This window comes from Myiozetetes cayanensis, unplaced genomic scaffold (genome assembly GCF_022539395.1).
Source record: "Myiozetetes cayanensis isolate MyiCay16 unplaced genomic scaffold, myiCay2020 scf7, whole genome shotgun sequence".
Lineage (NCBI taxonomy): Eukaryota > Metazoa > Chordata > Aves > Passeriformes > Tyrannidae > Myiozetetes > Myiozetetes cayanensis.
Window position 1 is genome coordinate 44,340,113 of NW_026087964.1, and position 26,667 is coordinate 44,366,779.

A 26,667-nucleotide genomic window follows, 5' to 3' on the forward strand; every position below is an offset into this window, starting at 1 on the left:
GTTAATTAGGCTAGAATGGAAAACTGATACTTTCTGATACAGTAAACCAAGATTTCGAATAAAAAGAAACTATTTCTTTCTTATTTTTTTCTATTATATTCTCAATGCCAACCTGAGCTTACTCAGCAGAGTGTCCCTAGCAAAACAGCAATAATGACTGAAACTTTGCATATAGAACTGTCCATGTATGAAAGGGATTAAAGGGGAAAGAGAGGTTTTTTTCTAGGCTGGAGGCTGGCAGTAATAGAACCATCCTGATCCCTAAGACTAAAAAGATACAATTGAAAAGCTACAGTCCCCTGAATTTGGAAAATTGCTGGAATGGGGAATGACAGATTAGTGAACATAGCAGCTTCAAGTATTCTGACTACAAAAATTCCATTTTTGGGTGACTGTGAACCTGGGCTGCGTGATTTCAAAAAGTCATCTTCAGATTTCACCCAAGCCTTTATTTTGTACATATATTTCCCTTCAAATATAAATTTTAGATGTCTCTTGCAATAATAATCTGTAACATGCCTTGATCTGTGCTGACAACAAAGGAATTTGGCCTGCAAACACTGGATGTTGCTGCTAATAAAAATCTATTAAAAAATGAAGATTAATATTGTTCATCTCAGCACTCAGAGCACCTGACATTCTATTGCCTCCTATCTTGTACAATCATTTTCAGCTGTGCAAAATGAATGTAAAATGCCTTCATTCACTTCTGGCTCTCAGTGCTAAGAATAAACAGAGTCTGGCAGTCACTCCAGCTAGAAAAAAGTGTTACTTACCCGTGCATGCTTTGCCATCCGCTTTGAGTACAGATCCTTCCGGACAAAAGCAAACGGGGCCTTTAGACGTTTGAAGGCAACCGTGGCTACATTCAGTGTCATTACTGGTACAGGAAATTAGCTCTACAGTAATTTAAAGAGGGGAAAAAAAATCTAAAATTATGATAAAAATTTTTACTAAGCCCCCAAAGAGGGATATTAACTCTTTCTTAAATAACAAAAGGGGGGGGGGGGAACTAAATAAATAAAAGTGTTGTGTTGTGAGTACAACACCTCTGTGGTGTTTCTGAGGTTTGTTTTCCTTCGTTTCTCTTTTTTTCCAATATTTTTTTCCACACTGTCTCCTAATTATAGCACAGGAGAAAGCCAAAATTGCTGAGTCCTGAAGCCATTATACTTATCAGCCTTACATTTTCCAAAATTCTGTGATGAGGTGTTATCAAAATAGAAGTAATTTTGAAAACTTCCTTTCTTACATTTCATCAAAAATAGATCAGGTTTCGAAAACTACAAGGAATTTATACTGAAAGAATAAGTATAAAACACAAAGAAATGAGGACAAACTACTTTTCTACTACTCCAGGTGAAACAGAGCTAGAATCAATGAAAACAGAAGATGAACCTTCCTGAAACAAAACTCTGTTCCTCAGTGTCAATTTTAGAAGCTGTAAGGGCAAAACCATCTGAGGACCTGGCAATAGCTTTTCTTTACTTTCCATTAGAATTGTTGCAGTGCCAACATTTTTTTGAGTATTTCTTCCATGCAATTTCACAGGATATGCTCCTTCCACCTTCTATATTGCAGTGCTCCATCTCATTATTCCAGTTCTGGTGCCATATGGCAACACCCACTGGAAGACTGGAACTAATGAAAGTTTCCCACAGCTGCTTCTTTGAACCAGTTGCTTACACTGGCTTCAGTGGTGCATAACTGTTGCAAATACTGCTTCTCCAGGGCAACTTCAATCTGGACTGGACTATTGTAACTGCTTAAGCACAGAGAATATGGTCAAGAAATTATCTTGGGTTTCTTTTTGACCAGAGCTTGTGGCTTCTGCTATGGTCCAGAATGAACTCACTGGTGTGCACTGGCACTCCTACTTGGAGCTTATACCAGTATTTTATTTCCAAGGAAACAAGGTAGAAGGACCTTTGTCCGTGCATAAGTTTCACTTCAAAAGTGACTGGGAATATCCCAAGACCTCAAAACTTGGATGCTTTTCACACTTGGTGTTCTAGACTTAATTTAGAAAGGCTTAATTCATTTGTAGGCTGAGTATATGCATTTAATTCCACTAATGTCATACACATTAGCAATGCTATTGGCCCTGAGCTGCAAAGAAAAAAACTGATGATACAAGCTGCTCATGCAGAGAGCGGGAAAATTCTCATGCAGGATAACCACAGTGAGTCAAATTCGGATACCACATTTAAAAGGATATAACTGCTTATGCACCTGGAATGTGTCACAGAGCCTAACATGAGCAAAGAGATCTCTCTGGAGATATGACTTTTTATTTCCCCTCCCCCCCCCCGAGGAGGCCTATATGATTACTCACGTGTAACTTATACTTCCTTAAACATGACATCTGAAACTGGTTCACCCAGTTTAAGCTGATCCTACTTTACATAATAAGGGATCAGGAGTGAGCAACACAACCCACAAAACTTTCAGCAGTTCCAGTGTTAAATGAGGACTCTCTCTAGTGTGATGCTTCGAGTGTTTACATATTATGGCTCCTTACCGTGACATGTTTTCCTGTCAGGCAGCAGAACAAAACCTCTCGGGCAGGTGCAGTAATAGGAACCAGGGACGTTCACACAGCCCAAAGTACAGCCATGATTCCAGAAGCCACATTCATTAATATCTGCCAAAAGAAACACTTGTTGCATCCAAGTAACACCAAGCTGTGTCAGGGAGTCGATTAATGAAACAAAGAAACAGTCTGCAAGAAGTACCTCTTTTTTTTTGCATTCATTTTCCAAAGTATGTTTTTCTTTATATATTACAACGAAGCAAGTTTGCAGACCTCATTCAAATCAGCATTAAAAAACTTCTAGCAAAACTTACTCAGGCTGCACGTGTCCAGCATAGGTGCCTAGAAAACTTTCAAAAGTTCTGCCTTTCCATACAGATTTTAGTGCCATTTAAATCCTGTGGTGCATCCAAAAAAATTACATTAGGTACCTTCTTCAGACAAAAATTCTTTTAAGAAATTGGGCTTAAATATGACTTTAGTAGAAATCTCAAAACACAGAAGTGTATTAGAAGTCAAAATTCAGAAAGCAATCCTGGTGAATTTCCTGAGAACTGGAATGCTGCTGCTCAGGTAGGTTTGTAAATCCTGTAAGCTAGGAATTTTGATGCCTTTGTGTCTTATTAAATCTGGTCACGTAGTGAAAAAGATGCTTCCATAAGTATTATTTTGTCTACTATAAATAGTAAATTTAGATTTTTAATAATACAATCCAGATTAAAACATTGAGAAGTATGTTAAGAATTTCTGTCCTTTTTGGAAGTCGTAATAATCTTGTTGCAGGATTGTTCAATGTTTCACCTTTGGTGATATATTTGTTTTCATTTTTATTTAAAAATTAAATTAGCACACAGAAGCACATCTACTTATCTGAAGCTGTTTTACCTACTCAGGCTAAGATCAAAGTTTCTCAAAAGAATGGCACCTGTGACACATTCATAAGTTTCTTTTTCGACTATTTAAGAACCTGGAAGGACACAAAACTTAAATGATGAACTGAAATTTTTAAAATCTTGTAGTGTTTTTTCATACTCAAGACAAAGTAAAAGAACAGAAGAATTTTCTTTCATCATAAACCCATGACATGACGGAATAAAGCTGATGAGAGAATCACATATTACCTTCACAAAACTGTTTATTTCTACTTAAAATAAAGCCACTAGGGCATTTACACCGATGAGTCCTTGAGTCTGGCCTGCAGATTCTTCTTCTGCACTTTTCTTTATTCAAATCACAGGTTCCTCTTTCTGGAAGAACAAATACAGTGTAAGCATAATGGAGTTCTTACCATACCAACCTTCAAGTAGAAGGATGATCATAGATGTATTTTCTTCTCAACATCTGCTTGCTCAACCCGAGGAACTTCTTATTAACAGGCCAAAAAAATCACCGTAAAAAAGAAAGTACTTGGAAGACTAAGAGTAGGTCTGTGCACATGATCATTTCCAGCTCTACATCAGCACAAGCAGATCTAGACAGAGCCTGAAGTAAGGAATGGTTTGGTTTGGGTGCATACCTATGGTGACTGTGAAAAGGAAAACTGTGTAGCAGGTTTCATGGACCACCTATTCCTGCACAGTAGTATATTATTACTCCGTAAAACACTCAGAAATTAGAGAATGACAGAGAGAGCACCCACATGCAAAAGAAAAGAGAGAGGAGATAGATATAGCATATAACAAAGATATAGCATATGAAGACTGAGAATTATTACCACATCATTTAACAAAAAGAATAGCTGGACAGATCATAATGGCCATATGTTTCATGTGGACAAAAAATAATAGCATGGTCTAGAGAATCTTTGTACTGGAATGGATCTGTGAGAAATACAAGTGTTATAAATGTTGAGTTCAGATTTTAAACTCAGAATCCTTCTGATTTCCAAGAAGATATGTTCAAAGTTTCTTCAAAGAAAGCAGAAAAAAGTGCCCAATAGATCCCCCATAAGCTCCCTACTCCTGCTTCACAAAAAAAGCTGCTCAAGTATCCTTTTTCATGGGAAGGAAGTGTACTGAATATCATTAATTTGTTAGAAAAGATACTTAAAAGAATTCCAGAGGCAGTCTTTGAGATTTTGAGGCAATTAAGATATTTTATTAGTCATTAATAAAAATGTGATGCTGCCATACCAAAGTTGTTCTGTGGGGTTACAGCAAACCCATAGCTCAATTCATGCTCTTCTCTGTACTTATCAGCCCTGACCAATCCAGGGAAATCATTTGAAATAGAAAGGGAAGAGGATACATGAGGAATTTAGGTACCAAAGTAAATAATTCAAATTGAAGTAAAAAAAAAATCACATCATGTCATTTGCACACTTCTCATCAGTTCCCTTTTCATCTGAAGGAACACACTAGTCATCTGCTTTAAAGAAGTCTTGATAATTCACAGCAGACGCTACATTTCAACATACATTTTCTTAGCTTGTACAGAGCATCCAATTAGTCTAGGTATGCTTTTATCTCCAGGTTTCTCTGTTGTAAGATCAGCTATAAATCTCATTTGAACTCCAGGCTCATTAGTCCTCCTTTCATCCCCGTTCTTGCGCTGGATAAGCCAAGCAACGTACATGCAAAGTCCAAAAGGTTCATCTGGATTCAGCCTGTTAAGCTTCTTTCTACTCCATCACTTTTCAAACATTTTTACAAGAAGTTATTTGGAATTTAAAGAAAGGTCTACTGTCGACAACGCTTACTGTTGCACAAAAATTTACTGAACATTGGAAATATAGGGGTATCTACTGCAAGGCATTTGAAAACACTGGTATATATTTTATATATATGTATATATATGTGGTTTATATATAAATAAAAGTGGGGAAAGCCTTTTTGCAGTGGAAAGATAAACATCAGACCGCAGAATGCTCTGGTGGAAGAAGTGGAGTTAATCTTCTGAGAGAAGAATAGAAGCTAAGTGCCCACAGTCAGTGAAAACTTTCAATGAAATTATGCTGCACATTCTTGTGGAGAGGACACGTAACACAACCAACAGTCCATGAGGTTCAAGAGACCACTACCAAGAACTACCTTTCTTGGTCGTGGTTTCTTCCTCTCTATCTTCCTGCACAGGGAAACATTGTGTTAGACACCCAAAGAGACCTCATAAGACCTTCTGAATCTCAGTGTGACAACCCTGAGATGTGTGGAGATGCTCCTGTCTGCACCACAAACATATCCTGCCCTAGTTACTCTGTATGAGAGCCCCAAATGTCAAGTGTCAAAGAAAGTGCTTCCATTTGCCAGGATGACCATTTTCCTCAAAGTAAGCACATAACAGATATTGTCTCTGAATAGATGCTCCCTGTGCTTACAAGTGTAAGCTTGATTTCCAGCAATACTTTATCTTCTGCATCTCAACAGCTCTTTGCACTGAAAACAAAGCATTTGAAAGGGAAAATTCCTTTAGAGAATTTGATTTTTCTGCTCAGATCAGTCTTCAAAATGAGAGATGGCATGGTACCATATGAAGTTGTTGGTTGGCATGCAAAAAGACAAAGCCTATTTTATAGTAGATATTCAAAAATAGTTCAAGAGAAATATTTACAGTTTCATTTTTGCTCATACAAACAGAAACAAACACTACATTCTCCTCATGTCTTTATATCACTTAAGCCTCTGGGAACCCCTGGAAACCTCTATGCCTCTATGCTGTTTTCTTGTCTTTCTTATCCAAGCAAACTGGTGACAAAAGCTATTCCATTAAAGCAAGAATGCTCTGTCTGCTTTCCAGAGACCAGACAACAAGACATTATTTCCCCTGGACATCCCTCACTTCTTACTGTCTTAGCAGGAATCCTCAAGGAAGGTGAGCTCTTGATAGTCAACTACCTCCATTTTTGGATCCACAATGGAAGGCAGCAAGACAACCAACTCATACTGCCATCGATATCAATTAAAGAGACTTGAGACTCTTATTCTAGAGTTATTATAGCAACTTCAAGTCTTTCTAAGACAGGCTGACTCTTAATTGAGCCATTTCACAGCCAAGCTGAGACATCCACAGTATCACCTATAGGACATTCTTAGTTCTTAAAATCCTTCAACCTCATAATAATAAGAGGTGTTTAAATGCACACTAGACTAAAACTTCCAGAATTAAGCAGACATTTGATGAAGATAATGTAGGTGGAGGATTAAAAAGCTGTACGCTTTGTGCATCTAGCAGGACAGTATAAAAACACCTTTGTGCAAACAAAGGGGTGAGAAGGAGAAAGTCACTTTATCTGCTTATGTATTTAGAATAATGAAATGAGCAGTTCATGCTTGGCACACCTCCAGCCTGGTACTCAGCTGGATTTGCACACACCAAGCGGAACTGTGGACCACTGAAGTTAAAGGAAACTTTTTCCTTTACTTCACTGAAGCATGGAATTTTGCCAAAGAAAATTATTACTGTAGAGAATCAGAGTGTATGACATTATTATTCTCATGCGTACAACTGTACCATTTCATTTTACTTACCCAAATCCTGAGAATCAGTTCTTGCACCTGGCTGTTTAAAAGGATGTACTATTTTTATCTCCACTGGTGGAAAAAATGATGGCTTCAGGCCAATTGTGACTACAACTTTTCCAGTATATTTGTTGGCTCTCCATATCATGCCAGATTTCAACTCTGAGTAATAGAGGTGCTCAGCGAAGAGAGACATTCCAAGCAATTGATGTCTACAACAAGAGAAGATAACATAAAGTGGCACATTACCTATATATTTACTCATTCCAACATTTTCTGAGCATCTAGTTCAGTCTAATTCACTGTAAATAACCTTTCTCTGTATTCTTACATATATATAATATATTGTATTATGGTCTACATATGAGAATCAGATGAGGTGTGGAGACATTCCCAAAATAATTCAGCACTCATAATCCTGTAAATTTGCAAAAAAATAAACCACAAAATGGATAATCTGCATTTCTCACAGGTTTTATGAGCTATTGTTCAGGACTGACTCAATTGGAAGAGAAAGTTTAGGTATCACCCCACTTCTGGTGAATCCAGCAACTAAAATAGACACCTGCTTTGTTGAAGAATGTAGGTCAGATAAGTTCCACCATTTCCCAATACCCAGGGCCTGCTCTGACAATTCTGACTGTCCAAGGAAATCAAGGTGGAGATGGAGAGGTAAGATTAGGGTGTTCTGAAATCCATCTCCTGCTGCTTTTCCTATTGCAGGAATGTAGTTTCCACTCACTGGTCAGTTATAGCAGCTAGCAGGAACCACAAAAGGGCCCAGTTTTAAATAAGAGAGAGAGCAGAAAAGATACTTAAAGAAGTAATTCTGTCTTCCACTTTCCAACACATAATCCAGGTTGAAAACTGAGAATCCATATCATCCAGGCTAAAGGGAAAGTGTCGGTGCCCTAGTGAACAACAACCAATTCGAGGAAGAAAAGGGAAGAGGGTAAGGAAAAATCCAGTGTGATTGCTGGCAGTGTAGGGAGAAACCAGCTGTGTGTTCCTCATACATAGAGTGCTGCATATTTAAATCAGCTGGCAGTGAAACCATGTATTTTTCTCATTCTGCTGTTGGCAATCCCTCTTACACGTGTGCCTGTTACACCCAGCGGTACAGACAGATACCGCAGTGACACAGGGTAACCTTTCCCGAGCACCTCACTGACCAGCACAGGTCACCTGTACCCCTCCATGCACAGCATGAAGCTCAAAAGCACATGGTCTAAAAGCCCCCTCAGCTGTTAGACCCAGTTCCTTAGCCTTGGCATTGGGGAACAGAGGGGGACAATTCTCTTGCACAGGACAGTTTTCAACACATCTGCTGATGCTTGCTGGAGAGTCTGAGCACAGAGCTGAGCCTCCCCACCCAGCAGCTAAGGACAACAACAGGCTCAGAGGAGGGAGAGAAAGACCTGAACTAGTTCAGTTTCTTGAGCACAGCTCAGACACCTGAGCTCACCCACTGTGACCTTGGATAAATCATTTAATCTCTCCTTTTGGCTCTCCTATCTGCAGAAAAAGGCCACTAATAAACACTTAGAGAGGATTTCTAAGGATTAAGTAGTTATCATTTGCAGAAAGCTTGGAAGATAGAGAGTACTGAGTGGCAGTGTTGTCCTTACAACTGCGACATTTTTCATTTTCCTATCATTAGTTTTATATTTATAGTTACAGGCCATCTGCACTACACTTCATACTCCTCATGTTATGAACTGACACAATAAAAGGGAGAAAAAGGAAGATAATTTAACAACACCCCTGAAATGAGTGTTTTATTTCTGACAAGCTGAGGAAAACTCACCGAACAGAACTTTTGAGCAAACGAACAGCTCCGCCCTCATAGTCGCATGATCCAATATGGGAAATCTCTTTCCGGTGGTCGTGTTGGATCCAGTAGAGCCTTGTGTCAACCAAATCTAGTGAGATGGCCTTTATTTTTTCTGTGGTTCTTAAAACATTTATCCTATCATTTCCACTGAGGGACACTCTGTGTATGCTGGAAACTGTACCATCTGAAGACCAAAATAACAGCCTGCAGGCAAGACAGGCATGTTAAGAAAACAAAAAACAAAACCACAAAACCCCACAACAAACAAACCTACATTTGCACAACCACATCACTGCTACACATTCCTTGTTTAGCTGCTCCTGTGTACAAAATTTCTCAGTGTGGTACTACAACTACTAGTGCTGCTAGAGATACTAGAATTCTCTCATGTAGGTCAAGCAGGAATCAGCCCAGCTTAACCACTATTGTCTGTCTCTCTGCTTTGTTCAGCCATGCAGTCAGACAAGGAAACTGGAATAACCTCTCAAGTCCATGGGGAACACCTGCAAACTTGAGGACAGGGAGTTCTTTGAGGTAGATCTGCATTGCCCTCTGCCCCAGGGAAGGAATCTACCTCTGGAATTTCTAGTTGAACACACCACTTAAGTGCTTAACTCAAAACCAATTTCTATTATTGTTCTTATTTCTGTCTTCCTGCTGGTTATAGCAGACAGACTATGCTCTTATTAAATGCAGACACAGTCAAAATACAGCTCCAATACTCAAACCAGTTATGCACTGAAGCTAATTGTATGTCAAGATATTCATAGATCAGAACTTAGATTTATTGATGAGATTAAGGGTAACAGTAGTTCTTCCAAAATAGCAACTTATCCCTAATTCATGTTTATTTTATTTTTTCATGTTTGGATTTAGATTCTTTCCTTGCGTTTCTTGTGGACAAAAATTCCAAGAAACATCATTGGTTTGACCTATCCTCATAAAATTCCAGGATTTATATGTACAAAACCATGTAGTATAAAACTATCTTTACTGTGTTCATGTTAATGGTTTGTTAAGGACCCCAAATGTATTAGATCTGGCAAAGAACTATACTAAACCAGTAGAAAGAGTTAATCTCTGCCTCACAGCTTTTCCTCACTGTCACATAGTCTATAGTAATGACAGGTATCGGTGTATAAGCAAAAACACTTTTCCAGAAAGACAGCCCAATTTTATTCTGCCATTTTTAAACAGTTTTTCTAGCACCTGTCATTTAAGAAATGTCACTACTCTGACACAAATGTGAGGATTCACTTTTTATAGATAAGAAACTAAGAAACAAAGGAAGTTAAAGTCTCTGCACACAGCTTTTGCAAAGCAGTGTAGGGATAGGATATGCTAAGAACAAATAGACAGGAGAAAAACTGAGATTAGAAATCAACTTGAGTAGTTGCCAGCCTTTATTGCATTTGCCCTCTATTTTTCTTTAGACTTAATTCTTATTTTTTGGCATTTCTAAACACCATTAAAAATGTAAAACAATCTACAGCAATAATTGTATTATTGCTTCTAAAAAAAATCCTATCACTGCTAAAATCCAGACACATATTTTAAGAAAAATTCTGTTATTAGGGTATCACATTGACCTTCATTACTTGAGAGTTGCACATGTTTGGAGAAAGACATTGCTAATGTAAGATTTAGTCCATGTTTAGGCCTGTGCATGTAAACATACTGGGGGTTTTCTTTCACTTCTTAATAAAAACAGAGTCCTCAATAGTTTTCATACAAGCAAATTGCCATAGGGCATAAAAATTATGTTAGACTTCTTGGAGTCTACTTTCTTTACAGTTTGTTACTGTCTCAGTGGCCTCCCTGTTTGTACATGAGGACAACTTTTATGCACAGTGAATCACACCTAGGTGAATATCCACACTTGAGTCTCCCCAAACTTCCACATACATTCAGCAAATACATCCCTGTAATTCCATTTGCAACATGTGTTTCAGTGGTGTTTGAGAGTGGGTGTGAGGACTTGTGAATATTTCCAACACTGATAAATGCTATGTTGAAAAGTAAATCGGGGGTGGGGGTGAAATACACAGGCTGATGTCCAGGCCTTAAATCCCACTCAAATAGCAAGACTCTGAAGAATATAGGCAATGCTGTCACCATGGGTGCACACCTGCAGGGCTGTGATATTGGCATCACAGAGATATGGTGGGATGGCTCCTGTGACTGGAGCATTGGAATGCAAGGATACAGGACCTTTAGGAAGGACAGGCAGGGGAGACATACTCTGTGTCAGTGAGTAGCTGGAGCACATGGAGCTAGAACTGGGGATGGATGAGGAACCAATGCAGAGCTTACGGGTCAGGATTTAAAGGCGTAGAGAGTCAGGTGACATTACAGCTACAAGCTACCTGACTGGGAAGGCTGAGTGGATGTGGTCCTCTCTAAGCAAATAGGGGCAGCCTCACATTCACAAGCCCTGGTCCTCACAGGGGACTTCAGCCACCCTGATATCTGTTGGACAATGTCGGTGTAATGGACAGTGGGATTGAGTGCACCCTCAGACAGTTTGCTGACAACACCAAGCTGTGCGGTGCAGTTGGCATGCAGGAGGGAACGGATACCATCCAGAGGGACCTTGACAGTCTTGAGAGGTGGGCTTGTGTGAACCTGATGAAGTTGAACAAGGCCAAGTGCAAGGTCTTACACCTGTGTCAGGGCAATCCCAAGCACAAATACAGTTTGGGTGGAGAATGTGTAGAGAGCAGCCCTGAGGAGAAGGACTTGGGATGCTGGCGGATGAGAAGCTTGACAAGACTTGGTAATGTGCACTTACAACCCTGAAAGCCAACCGTGTCCTGGGCTGTATGAAAAGAAGTGTGACCAGGAGGTCGAGTGACATCATTTTCCCCCTCTACTCTGGTATTTTGAGACCCCACCTAAGAAGAACATAGATCTGTTGCACTGATCCCAGAGGAGGGCCACAAAGATGATCAGAGGGATGATCAGAGGTCTCTTATGCGAAAAGGCTGCGAGATTTTGGGTTGTTCAGCCTGGAAAAGAGAAGGCTCAAGGCAAACCTTGTAGCATCCTTCCAGTACCTAAAGGGGGTTTACAGGCAAGATAGAGAGGGACTTTTAGCAGGGACATGTTGTGACAGGACAAGAGAGAGTGGCTTTAAACTGAAAGAGGTTGGGTTTAGATTGAATATTAGGAAGAGGTTATTTACTGAGAGGGTGGCAAGGCACTGGAACATGTTGTCCGGAGAACCTGTGGATGCTCATTCCTGGAAGTGTTCCAAGATCAGGCTGTATGGGACTTTGAGCAACCTGGTCTAGTGAAGGGTTTCTCATGGCAGAGGGGTTGAACTAGATGATCACATGATCTTTTTGTCCCCTTACAATCCATTTCTGCAATTCCATGAAACTGCAATCACAGTACTTTACATATTTGGAATCTATTTTGATGAAATTACTAATCCATTTAAAATTACCTTTGTTCAGCATCAATGATAATCCTTGTGGGATGACCAACATCTCTTAAAAGAACTCGGCGCTTCTTCCCATTCATGTCTGTCACTTCTATGGTTCCTTTCTGTCTGTTGGCCCAGAGAATGTCTTGATTTATCCAGTCAATAGCAAATCCTGAAATGCCTTTGTCTATGTAGCATAGTCTCTGTAAACAACAACAACAAAAAAAGAGTTGACAACAAGAGTCATCCTAAGGACTACTCCAAACTTGGCTATCATTATAGGGAATAAAATGCCAGACTGAAACTTTCATTCCCTTGCTTGCTTCATTTTCTTTCAGACCTGTAGCTATTTCTCTTTCTTATTCTTTCATCACTTTCATTAGGTCTTTGTACTAAAATACACCCCCTCTGAACAGAGCTACCCCCTGCAAAAGGAGAAACTGTCCTGCCCAAGAAATACACTGGAATAATCTTTTTGCTACAACTTATTGCATTTGGCACATTATGGAGCACCCAGACCTGTACTGTTACAGATGGAAGACTTCCTAACACACTGTTGCTGGTTTCTGGTCCTTGAAAGTCAGTGAAAATATATCAATGAAGACTCCACATGGGTACACGAACACTGGCAATCTCTCTCAAACAAAGGAAGGCCCTTACAGCATTAAAGTTCAGCCACAACAGCTTGTCTGCCCTTCTTAATCAGATGCAATGAACTGCACAGCTTTTTCTGAACAAAGGATGAAGTGCCAAAAGAAGTATTTATGCAACCATAGTAACCAATGAAAGGTTTGAGAAAAAAATGACCAGGAATTGAAGCACATTCTTCTCATAGCATTTGTGTCAGCTTTGTTACAATAATCTGGAAGACAAAGTTCTGTAATGCCAGAGATTAATTTAAAACTGATAGAAACATTAACGTCTACAAAGCCTTAGTTTGTCTGAATTTTCTTTCCTTCATTTTTAACTGTCCTTCACTTGATCCACAGAAAATACTGAATGCACTAAGTGTGAATGCCAGTAAAACAGCCTAGACTCAGGAGCAGAACTACTGCAACAGGAAAAATAAAGTGCTAATCAGTGAACAGCAAAGGTAGAATTGTACCTAAAGAGTAGGTAGTTTCCATAGAGGGTTTTACGCCCATTAACTCCGAGAATTCCAGAGAACTGAGTACTCTACCTCTCGTTTTGTGCCATTCAGGTGAATTCTTTCAAGTAGTCTCCTTTCAGAGTCTACCCAATACACTTTCTCTTCTATATAATGAAAATCCATAAGTGTTGATGGACCAGTATCAGCAACCAATCTTTCGTGATTGGTCCCTTCAGTGTCAATTCTAAAGATGGCATTTCCATGGCTAAAAAGTAGGAATGGTGCAGGGTCTGGTGTGGAGAAAACAAAAAGAGACCAATTAATTAATAAGAATTGCAATTTTGCTGCATTAAGTTCTCATCAGTAATATACTAGTCAAAGAGAAAGTTCAGGATCTACCTATCTCATATTTTAATAACAGTTTTCTAGGCCTATCACAGAGAACCAATAAGATATAAATGTAATGATCTTTTCATATGTAATACTGAAATTAGGTCAAAAATCTGAGTTAGGAAACTGAAACTGCAATGGTTGTTACCACTAATCCCAAACCCTACAGCCTAGTCAGATGTCAGAACAATCACTGCATGCTTGCCAGCTGAGGTTGGAAGAATTTTGCCATGCATGTGTCTCCAAGTGGAAGACCACTTCAAGTTATTGTGCTATAGCAAGAATTCATGACATAGAGGTGGCCTGGAGTCTCACTTTTACCTATCCAAGAAGGGAAATTAAAGATTCCAAGACAGGGAAAAGGAAGAAGCTAAAGACTGTAGATGTTTCTTATGCTGCAGAGGGCTGAAGGAAAGCAAGAGACCTATACTCAAAACTCAACAGCATCAACTCCTTCCACACAAAAACTGTATTCATACTGAGTGAAGGGTAACTTAAAATACATTAAAACCAAACCAACTAGGATGGTCACTATACCCTTGACACATCCTTAAACCAGGTGATATGTATAGAAATACAACTAATAGTGCGTAATGATTGGGGCTGCTGATTACACCACTCCAAGTTTTGTCAAGTCCTTTCTTATTTTTAGTGTATCACCACAGAGCACCATATCAGCAAGACTGCCCTATCACCAGCTTTCTTGCACATAAATTTTTGAAAATGAAATTGGTTTTATCGACCAGGTTCACATCTTTTTTAACTAAATATCTTTACTGTTAGCATGAAACCCGATGCTTTAAACTCAACAAGCAGCACTTTACAAATATTAGACAGATGCTCCACCTTCATCATAGTTGCAAGGTTGTTTGACTCAACTCCTTTCAAAGCAGAAGAATTAGACCGATTTTGATTTCTTCAAGTGAACTAAGTTCTGATGAGCACCCAAGATGTAATTTTCTTTTTTGTTTCCAAAGGGGAACCCAGGGAAGATAATCAGCACATTGTTTCTGTACTAACAGTGGTTTGTATCTCAAGTTTAAAGCTATCACCCAATTATAGCAGCTGCTCCTAGGATTTTAATGACTCCCTTTTTCTGCTGCTATTTACATTGAGAAACCCTATGTGAGCATATCTGAATTATGAAGATTTGCTTCATGTAAATGGTAAATGAACTGTGAAGTGTAGTGAGGCTGATTTATCTAAGGAATTTAGCAGCGGCAGTACCTGCATTTTTGCCAATTAGTTGATCAAGAGCATTCATACACTCCAGTTTTGTCCTTTCCATTCTCTGAATTTCCTATCAGGTGCCTATGAATGAGGGCTATAAGTGGAATGGGAACTGAAACAAATTTTTTTTATTGCAGAGGCAGCAGTCAGATTTGGAACCTAATTTTATCAGGGGTTTAATGATCAGGTAAACAATATCTGCACCAAAGAGTTTCCTATCTTTAAAACATGACAGTATTTCACTTGGTGCATCCCCCAGAAGGGTTTATAGCTAGCATAAGGGCTCCTTATCCATCACCATATTTCTATCAGTTACTTTCTATTGTTGCTATGAATATTAGTAATAATGTGTTGAAAAGTTGAAGTCCTCCAATATGAAGGTAGGATTGTTCTTTGAAAGATATCTGTGCACAAATAGTGCAGTTAAGTAACATATTTGCTTTCACTTCAGTTCAGAAGTGAAGAGTTCATGAAAGAGCTGATTTTTAAAAATAGGAAAAATCTATTTAAGGGACCAGAGATGTTTAGGCAGGACTATAAAAAATCCAGTTTTGGTTTTTGCAAGTCAGATGTAGCTGATAATTATGAAGATTCTAGACGTAACTGAAGTAATTGCATTGGTGGCAATTTGGGAGCTATATGGAATACTTTTGGTTATGTTCATGGTCCCAAAGGCTACAGGCATAGAGACTCAAGTCTATCTTCTACTTCTTGGGTCAGAAACGTGCCTTATCATATCCCATCTCTGCATTAGCAGGAGTCCCAGGTAAATATTAGTCAAAAAAACCCAAAACCCTGAGGTTCTGGATCAGAAGGGAGCTTGTGGCGTATCGCAGACATGAATCAAAGCCAGGCGTTCAGGAAACCAAAGTGGAGAGGTGAGAAGTGTACTCCAGAGCACTCCCACCTCATACTCTAGATGCAAATATAGGGTTAAACCAATCAGTAAAATCCAACTAAATTTTTTTTCCCAGGGTAGCATCAGTTGAGTGCAAAATGAAAGTTATTCAAAGGCCATAACTGTGAATATTTTCCTCTTAGAAGAGCTAAAAACTTTTAAATTAAAATGCATCTCCCACATTTAAAAATAAATTTATTCTTAAATAATTAAGGACAGAGCAAGGGAGAAAAATAACTCAAAGTAGCATTCATGTTTTTTAAGACACTGCTGATGGATGAAACCAAAAATAAGGGCTTCCTGCTTACAGTTTCACAGCACTGTCCCTAAAACCTACACACACTGGAAAGGCATCAACACCACTAGACTGAGAGGCAAAGGCAGCAAAATCTTTTGTACTGCCATGTCTTCCTGGAACTAGTTAGGATGGGCTAAGAGAGTTTACAGCTCTGAGCATGCAGAGAAGGCTAAACAGGAAGTAATTGTTTAGGTTTTTTTGTTTCCATATTTTTATATTTTCATTCCTCTTTTCACCACCATACTTTCCATTCTTCACCATCACTCTTCTGCAGCACCCATTTTGGCCTTGCCACTTACCCACAGAGTAGAAGAGACAGTTTTTATCAGTGAACCAGAGCACCCCCGTCGCTGTCTGGCAGTGACCAGCAGGCTTGGTTCACTTTGAAAAATAAAGCTAACTAAATCTCTAAAGCTCTTTTTCAGTCATCAAAAAAGAAAATGACCTTACCATTCACATAGCAAGACCGTTTGTCAATATCCAAAGAGTAGCCAGGCAAACAGGTGCAGATGTAGGATCCTGGAATATTGATACAGGTTTGGCCGCAGGTTCCCAAACCACCTTCAAGGCACTCATCAATATCTGAAACAGGCGTTTGAAAAAGATTAGGAAAATTCAGCTTGCAAAAGTAGCATGAGCAAGGAGAAAGAGTGCCTTTGACATAGTTATCTAATAATAAATTGGTCACAAAATTTAATATCCCATCATTAAAAAAACAAGATGAGGATGGCTGTATTGCTTCATGCATTGGCTTCTGAGTTATTGTTTTGTCCATCATCATGCTCACAGTGATTCTGGAGGGCGCTGGGGTTTTTTGAGTTTTCTTTGACTGTCTAGGGAAAATACCCTTCTCCCTTGTGTCTGGGAACTCTGGTCTCTAAGTGCCCAAACACAGGGAACAGACTTGTCTTGATTTGTGTTCTTATTTGCTATGCAAATGCTGCTTGCAGCTGCTTCCTTCAATCTTTATCCCTTTATCAACAATAATAATTTTGCCAACAAATTAACAGACTTTGCAAAACAGCAAAGTAGCAGACTGCCACAGCATTGAGTTCAACGTTGAGCTTGTTGTGGTTTCAATCAAATCTCAAACACACGTACAAAACACTAAAACTCCCACTATATTCTGACAGCAACAAGCCAAAACCAAAGCAACAAGGAAACTAATTAGAAAACTGGACTTTTAACTGGCAGATTAGGCTATAGCACTCAGAAATTAAAAGATATTTGGCATATTTTTGGTGTTTTATCAGGGTTGAAGAAGTAACTATTAATTGAGTCCTAAATTAAGGAATTTTTTTTTTTAAAAAAGATATTACTACTGAGGAGCATGGTTTACAGGGGAAAAGAAATTAATTCCTTTGGCAGTACCATGGATAATTGTCCCACAAAATTGAGATAAATTTTAGTGCCTACTGAAAACAGATGCAACTTCCCAAGGTACTTGACATCTGGCAGTACCATATGCTGGCATATTTCTTGTATACTTTCTTCAACTATTGTGAAGGTTGCTATAAGGAGCAGCTTTTTTCTTGCCCAAGTTCTATTAGATGTCAGTGGATTTTGTGCTGGTTATCAGCTGACTTTGCTTATGCAGGAATAAAAGAATCAACAAATTCTGTTTTAAAGAGATGCATTTGATTAAGTCACTAAAAGAGGTGGATTCATAACTCAAACTAGGACTGTGAGTGTTATATGAGAATTTGCTTAGTTTAAAGAAGGGCAGAAATAGCACCTTAACTACAAGGAACAGCAATTTAACCAACTTAGCAAACTTTAAAAGAAACGTCCTCACTAACCTAGAGAGAGCTAAGCAACTAGATCTCTGATATGCCATGGTTATGGGTCCTGTATCCTTTAACTGCTTTAAGAAACTATATGTAGCTGAAGTGCTTAGAGGTTTCTTCTCTGTCAGGTATCAAAGTTATTAAAAAATACCGTAAATTCTTTACGGTCACCTAATGTGTCTGCACAGACTAGGGAAAGTTTCATATTATTTTTAGAGTTTTCCCACAACTTTATGTTCCAGATAGCAGATTAACTAATTTGGCAATGCATGAAATGTTGTCAGAGCACATGCAACTGATTTCTGTTTAACTGATTACAAAGGTAAAGCAGAAACATTTTCAGCAATGTAATTCCACAAAGTACCCTAACTCTAACCCACAATTTTCTTCAAACAATCAGCTTTCAGGAGAATATTTTCCCTCATGTACTAGGATTGTACATTCCATTCTCCACAGTATTAAAGGAGTAACTCCTCCAAATCCCCTCTAGAAAGGTTTGACTGGCTTAGAAGTGTTAATGGGCTACAGAAACCACGAGCTCCAGGTCACCATTTTAAAACCACATACTCCAAGATAACATTGCCTGGATGGCATTAAAACTAAAGGGCTCTCTGATAGCCCACATGGGAGGGCTTTGGTGACCTCAGCTCATTATCCAGCTGCTCTGGGTGTTAGACATGAAGACTGTTTGTCTCTCTCTCCCCGAGCATTGTTTTTCAAACCATGTACCTGACTGATTAAGCCATGGAGTTAACCTGGTCGAGTCACCAGTGCTGCAGTGGGTGCAGGACTGTGTTGATAAAGGCTGTAGTGTAGTTTATGTTAGTCAAAATACTTTTATGACAATAGTAGCTTTCAAATGAACTTGATGCTATTCCTCTGTGGAAATGACAAGTACGGGTGATAAAGGCAACTGTGTAAATGTAAAATTGCTAAAGAGAGAGGTTGTTTGATTAAGCAATGAGAAACACTGCTGAGCTATTATTCAATCACAATAAAGAGCACATTAAATGAGAATAAAAAAAGATAGGCCTGACCTACAGATTATATGAGGAACTGCTTTTCCAAAAGATTTATGTTCATACTGGATAGAAAGCTGACCTCTTAGCATGTTACTGGGCACAAAAATTCAAATCACAACACATATAAACACAGCAAAAAATACTGACTGTGGGGAAAAAAAAATTACTTCTGTGTATGGCAGTGGTCGGACTATACTGTCATGCTCTTTGTGTTTCTCAGATATAGGTTATTAAAGGATCAAAAAAAAATTAGAAGGTGTATACAACAAGGATAAAAATCCTGATTTTAATGTATGCAAAAGTGTTTTTCTGTGAGACACTTAAAGAGCTCAGAATGCTTAGAATATCAGAAAGAAATTTGGAAGAAGATCGATCGCCATAAATAAATACCTTCACACAGAAAAAGTTGCATATTTTCTAAAAGATACTATAATCAGGAACCATTTAACAAGGACTGATGGCTCAGAACTGAAGCCAGGGAATTCAAATTCAGACATTACTCACATTTTAACAGGAAGAGTGATTCACTAAGGGAACTAGTTACCCAGAAAAACCCTGAAGGCATGGAAAACATCACGGGATATTCTAAAGTCAAGATCAGACTGGGAAGACATGCTTTAACCAAGCACAGGTTACTGAGCTACATACCAAGGTAACAGGACAATGACCTTTTATTTACAGGATGGATTTTCAGCTTTATATGAGTGTACAAAACAGGAAAGAGCATGCTCATTGATCAGGCTACAACAATTTACACTGTCTCCCCAGTAACTGCACTTGAAGAGAAGATTTCAGGGTTACTGAGCTGTCCATTTTCATCATCACCAACACTCACATAATAAAGCAAATCCCACACATACTGAAAAGCAAGCCATCCCTCCAGCTGAAGAACAGCTATCATGGAAGAATAATAACTGCCCAACAAAAGGCCAGGGACACAGTGGCAGGTCGGCCACCAGAGAATGCCCCTCCCAGTGGTAAACAGGAGGAACCAAGAGACAGTGCTATTGTGAAACACGCAGCAGTATTGTGAATGTTTGGTTTTTATGGAATTAACAACAGAAGGGGATCCTATACTTAACACACTCTCTTATTTGCTTAAAGTACAAACAAACAAAAAACCCCCAACCCAATCAACCAAAAACACCAACCCCAAAACAACAACAACAACAACAACAACAAAACACCACTGAAACAAAACAAAGCTGTTTCTTAAGATTTAGGAGAACTCCATCACAAAACAATCCATCAGGTGTAACTAGCAGTGCTTTCATCTGCACTTTTAGTGCCAAAGGAAAGCATGGAGTTGCATCCTGCTGTAGCTGTTTTACGTGTCCTGGCAACCACATCCCCCAGTGGGAACTTTACCCTGTGAAAGAAATCGGCTTAGCGAACACAAAAGCTGTCTGCAGTGCCCTGACAGCCAGCCCTGAAAGGAAGAATGAGGTTCTGCTCAGTTCTCAAAGGCTTCTTTATGCAAAAAATGCCTTGAGAATCAGCAAAAACGATGAATCATGTCATCACGATGTTGGCAGCTCTCAATGACTTTGCATACAAATATACTACTTTATTGAGAGTCCTGAGAAAGGCTCTGGTTGCAGAAGGTTGAAGCATTAGTATGCCTGGCAGGGATACAGAGAAACCCCAGTGAGCTAGAACTTGCATTTCATTATGGCCCCAAATACATACATTATATACATATATATGTGCAGATATATCTACTCAAATAACCTCACACAAATTTAGTTCCTGTCGAGTTGGACTGGGGGTTAATTCAATCCACTGTATCTAGCCCCACCATAACCTTTTCAACAAAGTTGAACATGAAATTTCATCTGGGTGACAAAAAAAGCAGCCCATCCCTTTTATCTATTTTGTTTAAAGCATACAGCTCAAAGAACAGAAAATAGCTAGAAATGGAAAAAGATACTCCAGCTATCAGCGGACCACAATAAAACAGATGATGCATAGCTAAGTATCTTCTCTCTCCACTTTTAAATGAGGCTTAAAATACAACCTTATCACTCACAATTTTTGAGAGGATAGAGGTGGTGAAGTGCTCCCATACTATGGTAAAAAATACAATATGAATACAATAAGGTGGTTATCAACTCCTGGACTCTTCCAGCCCAGAGCCACAGAAATGATCATATCACAGATATGACAGCAAGAGCAAGCTTATTATTTATCAAGTATAAAATAGAATCAAATTTAGAATTGCAATAGAATTTAGAAACCACTTGTAGACATCTCAAAGAGAAAGGGCAAAAAAGATCTCCAGGAACTACAATATCTTCAAAATAAATTCTATTTGTAAATTAGTAACTACAATACAGACCTTCACTTCCTGGATCATGCAACTTTCAACATATTATTATTGGCTTGCCTTTCAAAGACCAAGTTCATGAGGCATCCATGAAATGCTGCCATCCAGCTCTCTTTAAAATCAGATTTCAAATTAGATACTAGAAAGTAATCAGTTATAATAATATAATAATAGAATAACTCCTATTTTCCCCTGAGGAAAACAATGAGTCTTGTAGTACTAGTTATTGGTCCTGGGGTCTGCCCCTTAGCCCTTTTCAGTATTAAGCATCATGTGATGTATGATGCTACTTCTGTCTTTTCTTGTAACATATTTGTCTCTTTCCTATTTTGATCTGAGCTTTTACAGCTGAAGACAGTATTTTTCCACATTCAGATGGGTCCAATTCCCAGATAATTCAGTGTGAATCTTCTTGTGAATTGGTCTCTGGGTTCAGACCCATGCTCAAGAATTCCTGAATACTATTTGCTAAAAATACAAGCATCTTTCCGCAAAGCTATATTATGTGAAGTGAGCTAGCTGGAAGACAGCTACTGAAAACAAGGAAACAAACATCCCTTGACTGCAGGTCTTCTGAAATACAGAGGGAAACAATGGCTTCTTATCAGGTTTATCCCTGTCACGACAGGGGGAGAAAAAGCAGTTCCCCATTTCATTGGTTCTTACTGCTCCTTATGAGATGCTTGCAAAGAAAGGAGAGCTGTGAAATAATAAGGATTTGGCATTTCATATTTCAGTTTTAACAGCATGTCTTCATCTTCAAAGATGTAAAACAAAGAGTAAAAACTTAGTACTCCTCATCTCCAGTGCTCCGTGGTAGGAGAGAGGTGAACAGTAAGAAAGAAAAGAGGAAAACTTGAGACACAGAATGAAGTATCTGACCAAAAGAGTTGACCTAGATAGCTGCAGTTGTCACCTTCAATTGCAGGCTCTAGCTCTGTTGGAATGTGCAGCATGTTAGCCCTGAAGAAGTGACAAGAGCTGAGCAGTTAATGTCAGGATCTGGTAGAGATGTGCAGAGAACCTATGATTAGGCATAACTTCAATACTGTGGGTTTTGGTTTGTCTTCTTCCAAGACTTTTTTCAATACCGTTGGGTTTTTTTAAAAATAACTTTCTTCACTTTTAAAACTTAATAAGTAAATATTTAATATCAGCCCTGAAACCAAAGTATACCTCTAGTGTTGCAGTATCTAGAGGATAATTTATTTACCTAAGGTAGCCCAAGAGTAACAGGCATCAGTATCTACTCTAAAATTGATAACGCAAGGGGCTGTTCTAGGGTCTTCTTAAGATAAACAGTGCCATGTGGAGAACTTTTTTGGTCTTGAGTAGGGGAAGCATCTATACACCATGAGAGAATAAAAAATACTGCTGTTAAAGTAGTATTTCAGGAGTACACAGGCAACAGATTCCAGCAGGTACAGGCCCATCCCCTGGTGTACCATGTATGCTTACATTGTCAAATATGTTGGAAATCAAAGCTCTCATGAAACCAACTATGCACATGTTTTTTTTCTTTGTAGGATCCTTTGTAGGCCAGACATTTTTTCTTCAGCAGTAGAAGGTTCTATGTTTTTGCCTTGAGTTCCTGATATCAGCCTAAAATAAATTATTAATTCAAAATGGGAATGTCATAAAATGCAGAAATTCTTCCAATTCTACCCTAACTTGTCAAAAATCGATGCGTTCATTCACCAGACTAGTTTTGATCTGACCTTGTGATCTCTTCTCCCATACTTTCTCTCCTGTAAACTTTGCTGTTGTAGGACACAGACCCTCTGAAAAGTCTCTCCTCTCTTGACATACGAAGTCAGGATTCAAATAATCTCTCTTAAAATAACTGTATAAAATTATGTGACATTTAGAGTTATATTTCGCTATACTTCCACAGGATGAGTAGGTCTTTGATCTTTGAATATTCAGGGAAATAAAAGGAACTAATTAAGAAGTGAGCTATGCAGCAATATAAGAAGAGCCCAGCCTAGACCTTTGTCTGTAGTGGCAGTGTGGAAAACAAATCTAGAAAAGCCTACACACTTCCTAGTAAGTCACCCGTAACAGAGAGCAGACACCTCCTCAGTTCAGGGTAGTCCCTATGGCTGGCAGGTTGCCACCACAGTCACAGATGATTAAGAATATTTTACAATTGGGGTATCTATTACAGCTCACCCAGAACGGTCACCAAGCCACGATTCAGCTTGCTGTCATTGTTCAGAAGTCAGTGGTATGAGTCACATCTCCCACTCACCACTTTTATCCCCAGTATTACCTTCAAAGCCTGCCTCCAGCTTCCTCCCACTTGCTTTCACTGCACCCTCTGTCTCACATAGTTACTGAACTAGAATGTCATACGTCCGGTCTTCTGGTCAGAACACCAGTTGTGTATCCAGTACACAGAGGAAAGAGCCAGGGAAACCCCTTACACCAAGGCATCCTTCAGTCTTACATTTCACGTCAAAATTTCACCTCTGCTTAATCCCCTGTAATGCAGTGGTCTGTAACTGAAAAATTACCTTAACACATCTCATTTTTCACTTATTCTGTGTCATGGAATTGCTCTGAGTATGCCACAGTAATATTAGCTTTTATGCAGAAGATTTCTTCTATTGCTATTTCTTGGAGAATTTGCTGAGCTATTGGCCAATCTGTTTTGGTGCTTCACCTAGAGTCTTCCATTTATACAGCAGCTAATTTTCAATAGAAAAGACATGCAGGACAGGTTATGTCTTCATTAATGAAATGGCAATGTGCATCAATATGCAAAATATGTTCACTGAGATAAAAAAATATGTCTTTGCAGCACTTTGCATGTTAATATTTAGAGTCCTTTTTTGACTCTAAACAATAGCCAAGCAATACCCTTCATCTCAGTAGGATTGTCCCATTATACATGAGCTCTTAATTCAGTAATGTAGATGTCATGAACTAATGAATATCCTAATTACCTTGTGGAAACGAAGCACATATTAGTATCATCTGTGGAAGAGGCTGTGTACAGAGCAACAGCTGCTAAGGATGTGGTATACACACTGCATATATTTCAGACTGAGGTCTCAGACAACCAGGTCTGGTCTGGCCCCATGGACTGAACAGCCATTAACAGCAGAGAGGGTGGATGCTGTTCTTCAGGAACATCCCCTGGTTTAGGTTTGCCTAAAGAGAATCAAATCTGTGTATTTTGAGTGCTTTTCAATGTGAAGCAAGCATAGTAAGAGGTGGTAATATGGAGATCAATTTCAGAAGTATCCTTCTTATTTGAATTGAAGCATCAGTGTAGAAGCACCCTAGGTGTGTTTGGCTCTCAGATAAACCTTCAGTCAGGTTTATAATTCATACACAAAAAATTCCTAGCTCCTCCCCTCTCAATATGGCATCATTTAACATGCATACTTCTATTTTCTGCTTACAAGATGGTATTTCTTGGCAGAACGCACAGAGGAGGCACCTGTTATTACATCACGAGAATCACGACAAGTACTGAGTCAGAGCCCAAGAGCCAAGAGAAGCCCAGGGAATCTGAAGCAAAAGCATTAACTCCAAGTATTATTTCTGTTTGCTTGAATCCTTACAGAGCATTTCCTTACCTCCTTACTGCAAAACCCACTTCATTGGCTATGGATTTCTTAAAAAAATTGGACGTCAAGATAGAAGGGAAGGGAGAAGGGTTCTGTCATTCTTTGTCTTGAACTTTGTAAAGAATAGGAACCTGCATTTTACATGCTCCAGATCCCTGGAGGTGATTATAGTAATATCAGTGTCATACATTTCATCCAGACTTCAGTACTACAGCATCAAGCACATCTGCAATTCATGTATTATATGAGACGTATTAATATGAACACATCTACGTGCACCAATAAGCATAGAAAGAATAGTTTTTAAAGTTATTTAACCCACATCTAAGTATACTTGCATATAATCAGATATACTAATACATAATCAATAAAATACTCTTTTTATAGACATATAGAAATTAAAAAGCACACATGTACACATATATATATAGAGAGAGAAGCATGAATACATGCATGTCAGTGTACTGAAACTACAGAGACACTAAAGCTACAGCAAGGAGTTTTGACCACTAGAGAACAGTTCAGATTTTTTAATGATCATATGAAAACGTATCCTGATTTCTAATACTTAAACTGACAGACAAGTGCTGATTTCTGGGAAAAAAAATGAGCTCTGTTCATTTTGAGAAGCAGATTTACCAGTTCTGCCAGCACAACACACAAGCAGTCTGTAAAAAACTCTTTGAAAATTACAATGCTAAATTGAGAGAATACAAATGCAGTTTTCTTTATCTGGGAATGTTCAGCAACTTACCTATACAAGCAGAGTTTTCAGGCTTTAATCTGTATCCATTAGGACAGTTCCAGTGCTGCAGAGCTGAGAGGTTGACAAAACCAATTTTAAAAACCACTGGCAAAAAAGCAACAAGGAAGGGAAACATAATCTTGAGGATTTTTTTGAGCTGTCACTAGAGAAAAACTCGCTTGTATTCAGTCATATCCAGGACAGGATGAACATGTGCAATCCCAAAAGGTTTCTGCAATCTCCCACTTTACACTCAGACATCTTATCACAATTCCAAGTTTTATCTTTGCCTTGCTTTTCTTGTCACTTTAGACCTTACTGTGTCTGACTACAACCTTGAAGAAATTCCTGGGAGATTTCTTCGGTGCACACATCAGGGCTTTTTTTCTCTGTCTCTTTCTTTTTTTTTTTTTTTCTCTTTTGGAAGCCAAGTATGAAATGCCTGACCCTCCTGCCACAAATTTAACACAGCTTAAAAGCAACGCTCGCAGGGATCACTGAAAATTTCCGTGCAACAAGCAAAGCTGCTGTTTAAGTCCTAAAAATTAGAAAACACCACAGCTCTAAGTGGAGCGCAGGGAGCAAGGTCTCCAGGTACTGTCCTTCTCGGAAACGCAGTTGCTTTTTACATTCAAACTTGGACGGACTCCTCTTTTCTTTTTAAAGCTCTGCTTGCCCCACCTCTTCTCTTTTTAGTACCACTTGAGTGAACCCTGTGTTTGCAAATAGTAATGTGGTCAGTTCCTTACTACAGGGAACCGAGCCAGCAAGCAGATATCCAGCCACCCGTTATAAATACAGTCTCTTTAGAAAAGCAGCCCCTCCTGCTTGAGAAGTACCTGTGACTTTCAGCTAAGTTTTTTTCCTCAGAGACTGTAGAGAGGTTTATATGGTTCCTGTTCAGTCATGATTAGTTGCATTCATTTTAATATCACCATGTGTTTTACCACCAGAAACAATTTTTGTCATTGAAATATTTAATGCAAAAAGGAAGGGGGGGAGGGGTGGGGAAGAATCCCTCTGGTTTCTCTGATAGATTTCAACTGGAAATTCAA

The 26,667-nt window shown here is 38.8% G+C and overlaps 1 protein-coding gene across 2 annotated transcripts in view; it reads right to left on the reverse strand.

Moving 5' to 3' along the window:
- The window catches only part of EGF (epidermal growth factor), a 57,756-nt gene extending 31,508 nt beyond the window's left edge, over positions 1–26,248 (reverse strand). For both annotated transcript variants that reach the window (XM_050337646.1, XM_050337647.1), the window contains exons 1-9: positions 25,622–26,248; positions 16,605–16,736; positions 13,429–13,628; positions 12,270–12,451; positions 8,795–9,025; positions 6,997–7,199; positions 3,655–3,780; positions 2,522–2,644; positions 777–899 (exon numbers count right to left, since the gene is read on the reverse strand). In XM_050337646.1, the coding sequence (XP_050193603.1) occupies positions 777–899; positions 2,522–2,644; positions 3,655–3,780; positions 6,997–7,199; positions 8,795–9,025; positions 12,270–12,451; positions 13,429–13,628; positions 16,605–16,736; positions 25,622–25,748 (1,447 nt within the window). In that variant the 5' untranslated portion in view covers positions 25,749–26,248. The remainder of the gene's footprint in view (positions 1–776; positions 900–2,521; positions 2,645–3,654; positions 3,781–6,996; positions 7,200–8,794; positions 9,026–12,269; positions 12,452–13,428; positions 13,629–16,604; positions 16,737–25,621) is intronic.
- Positions 26,249–26,667: the final 419 nt, after the last annotated feature.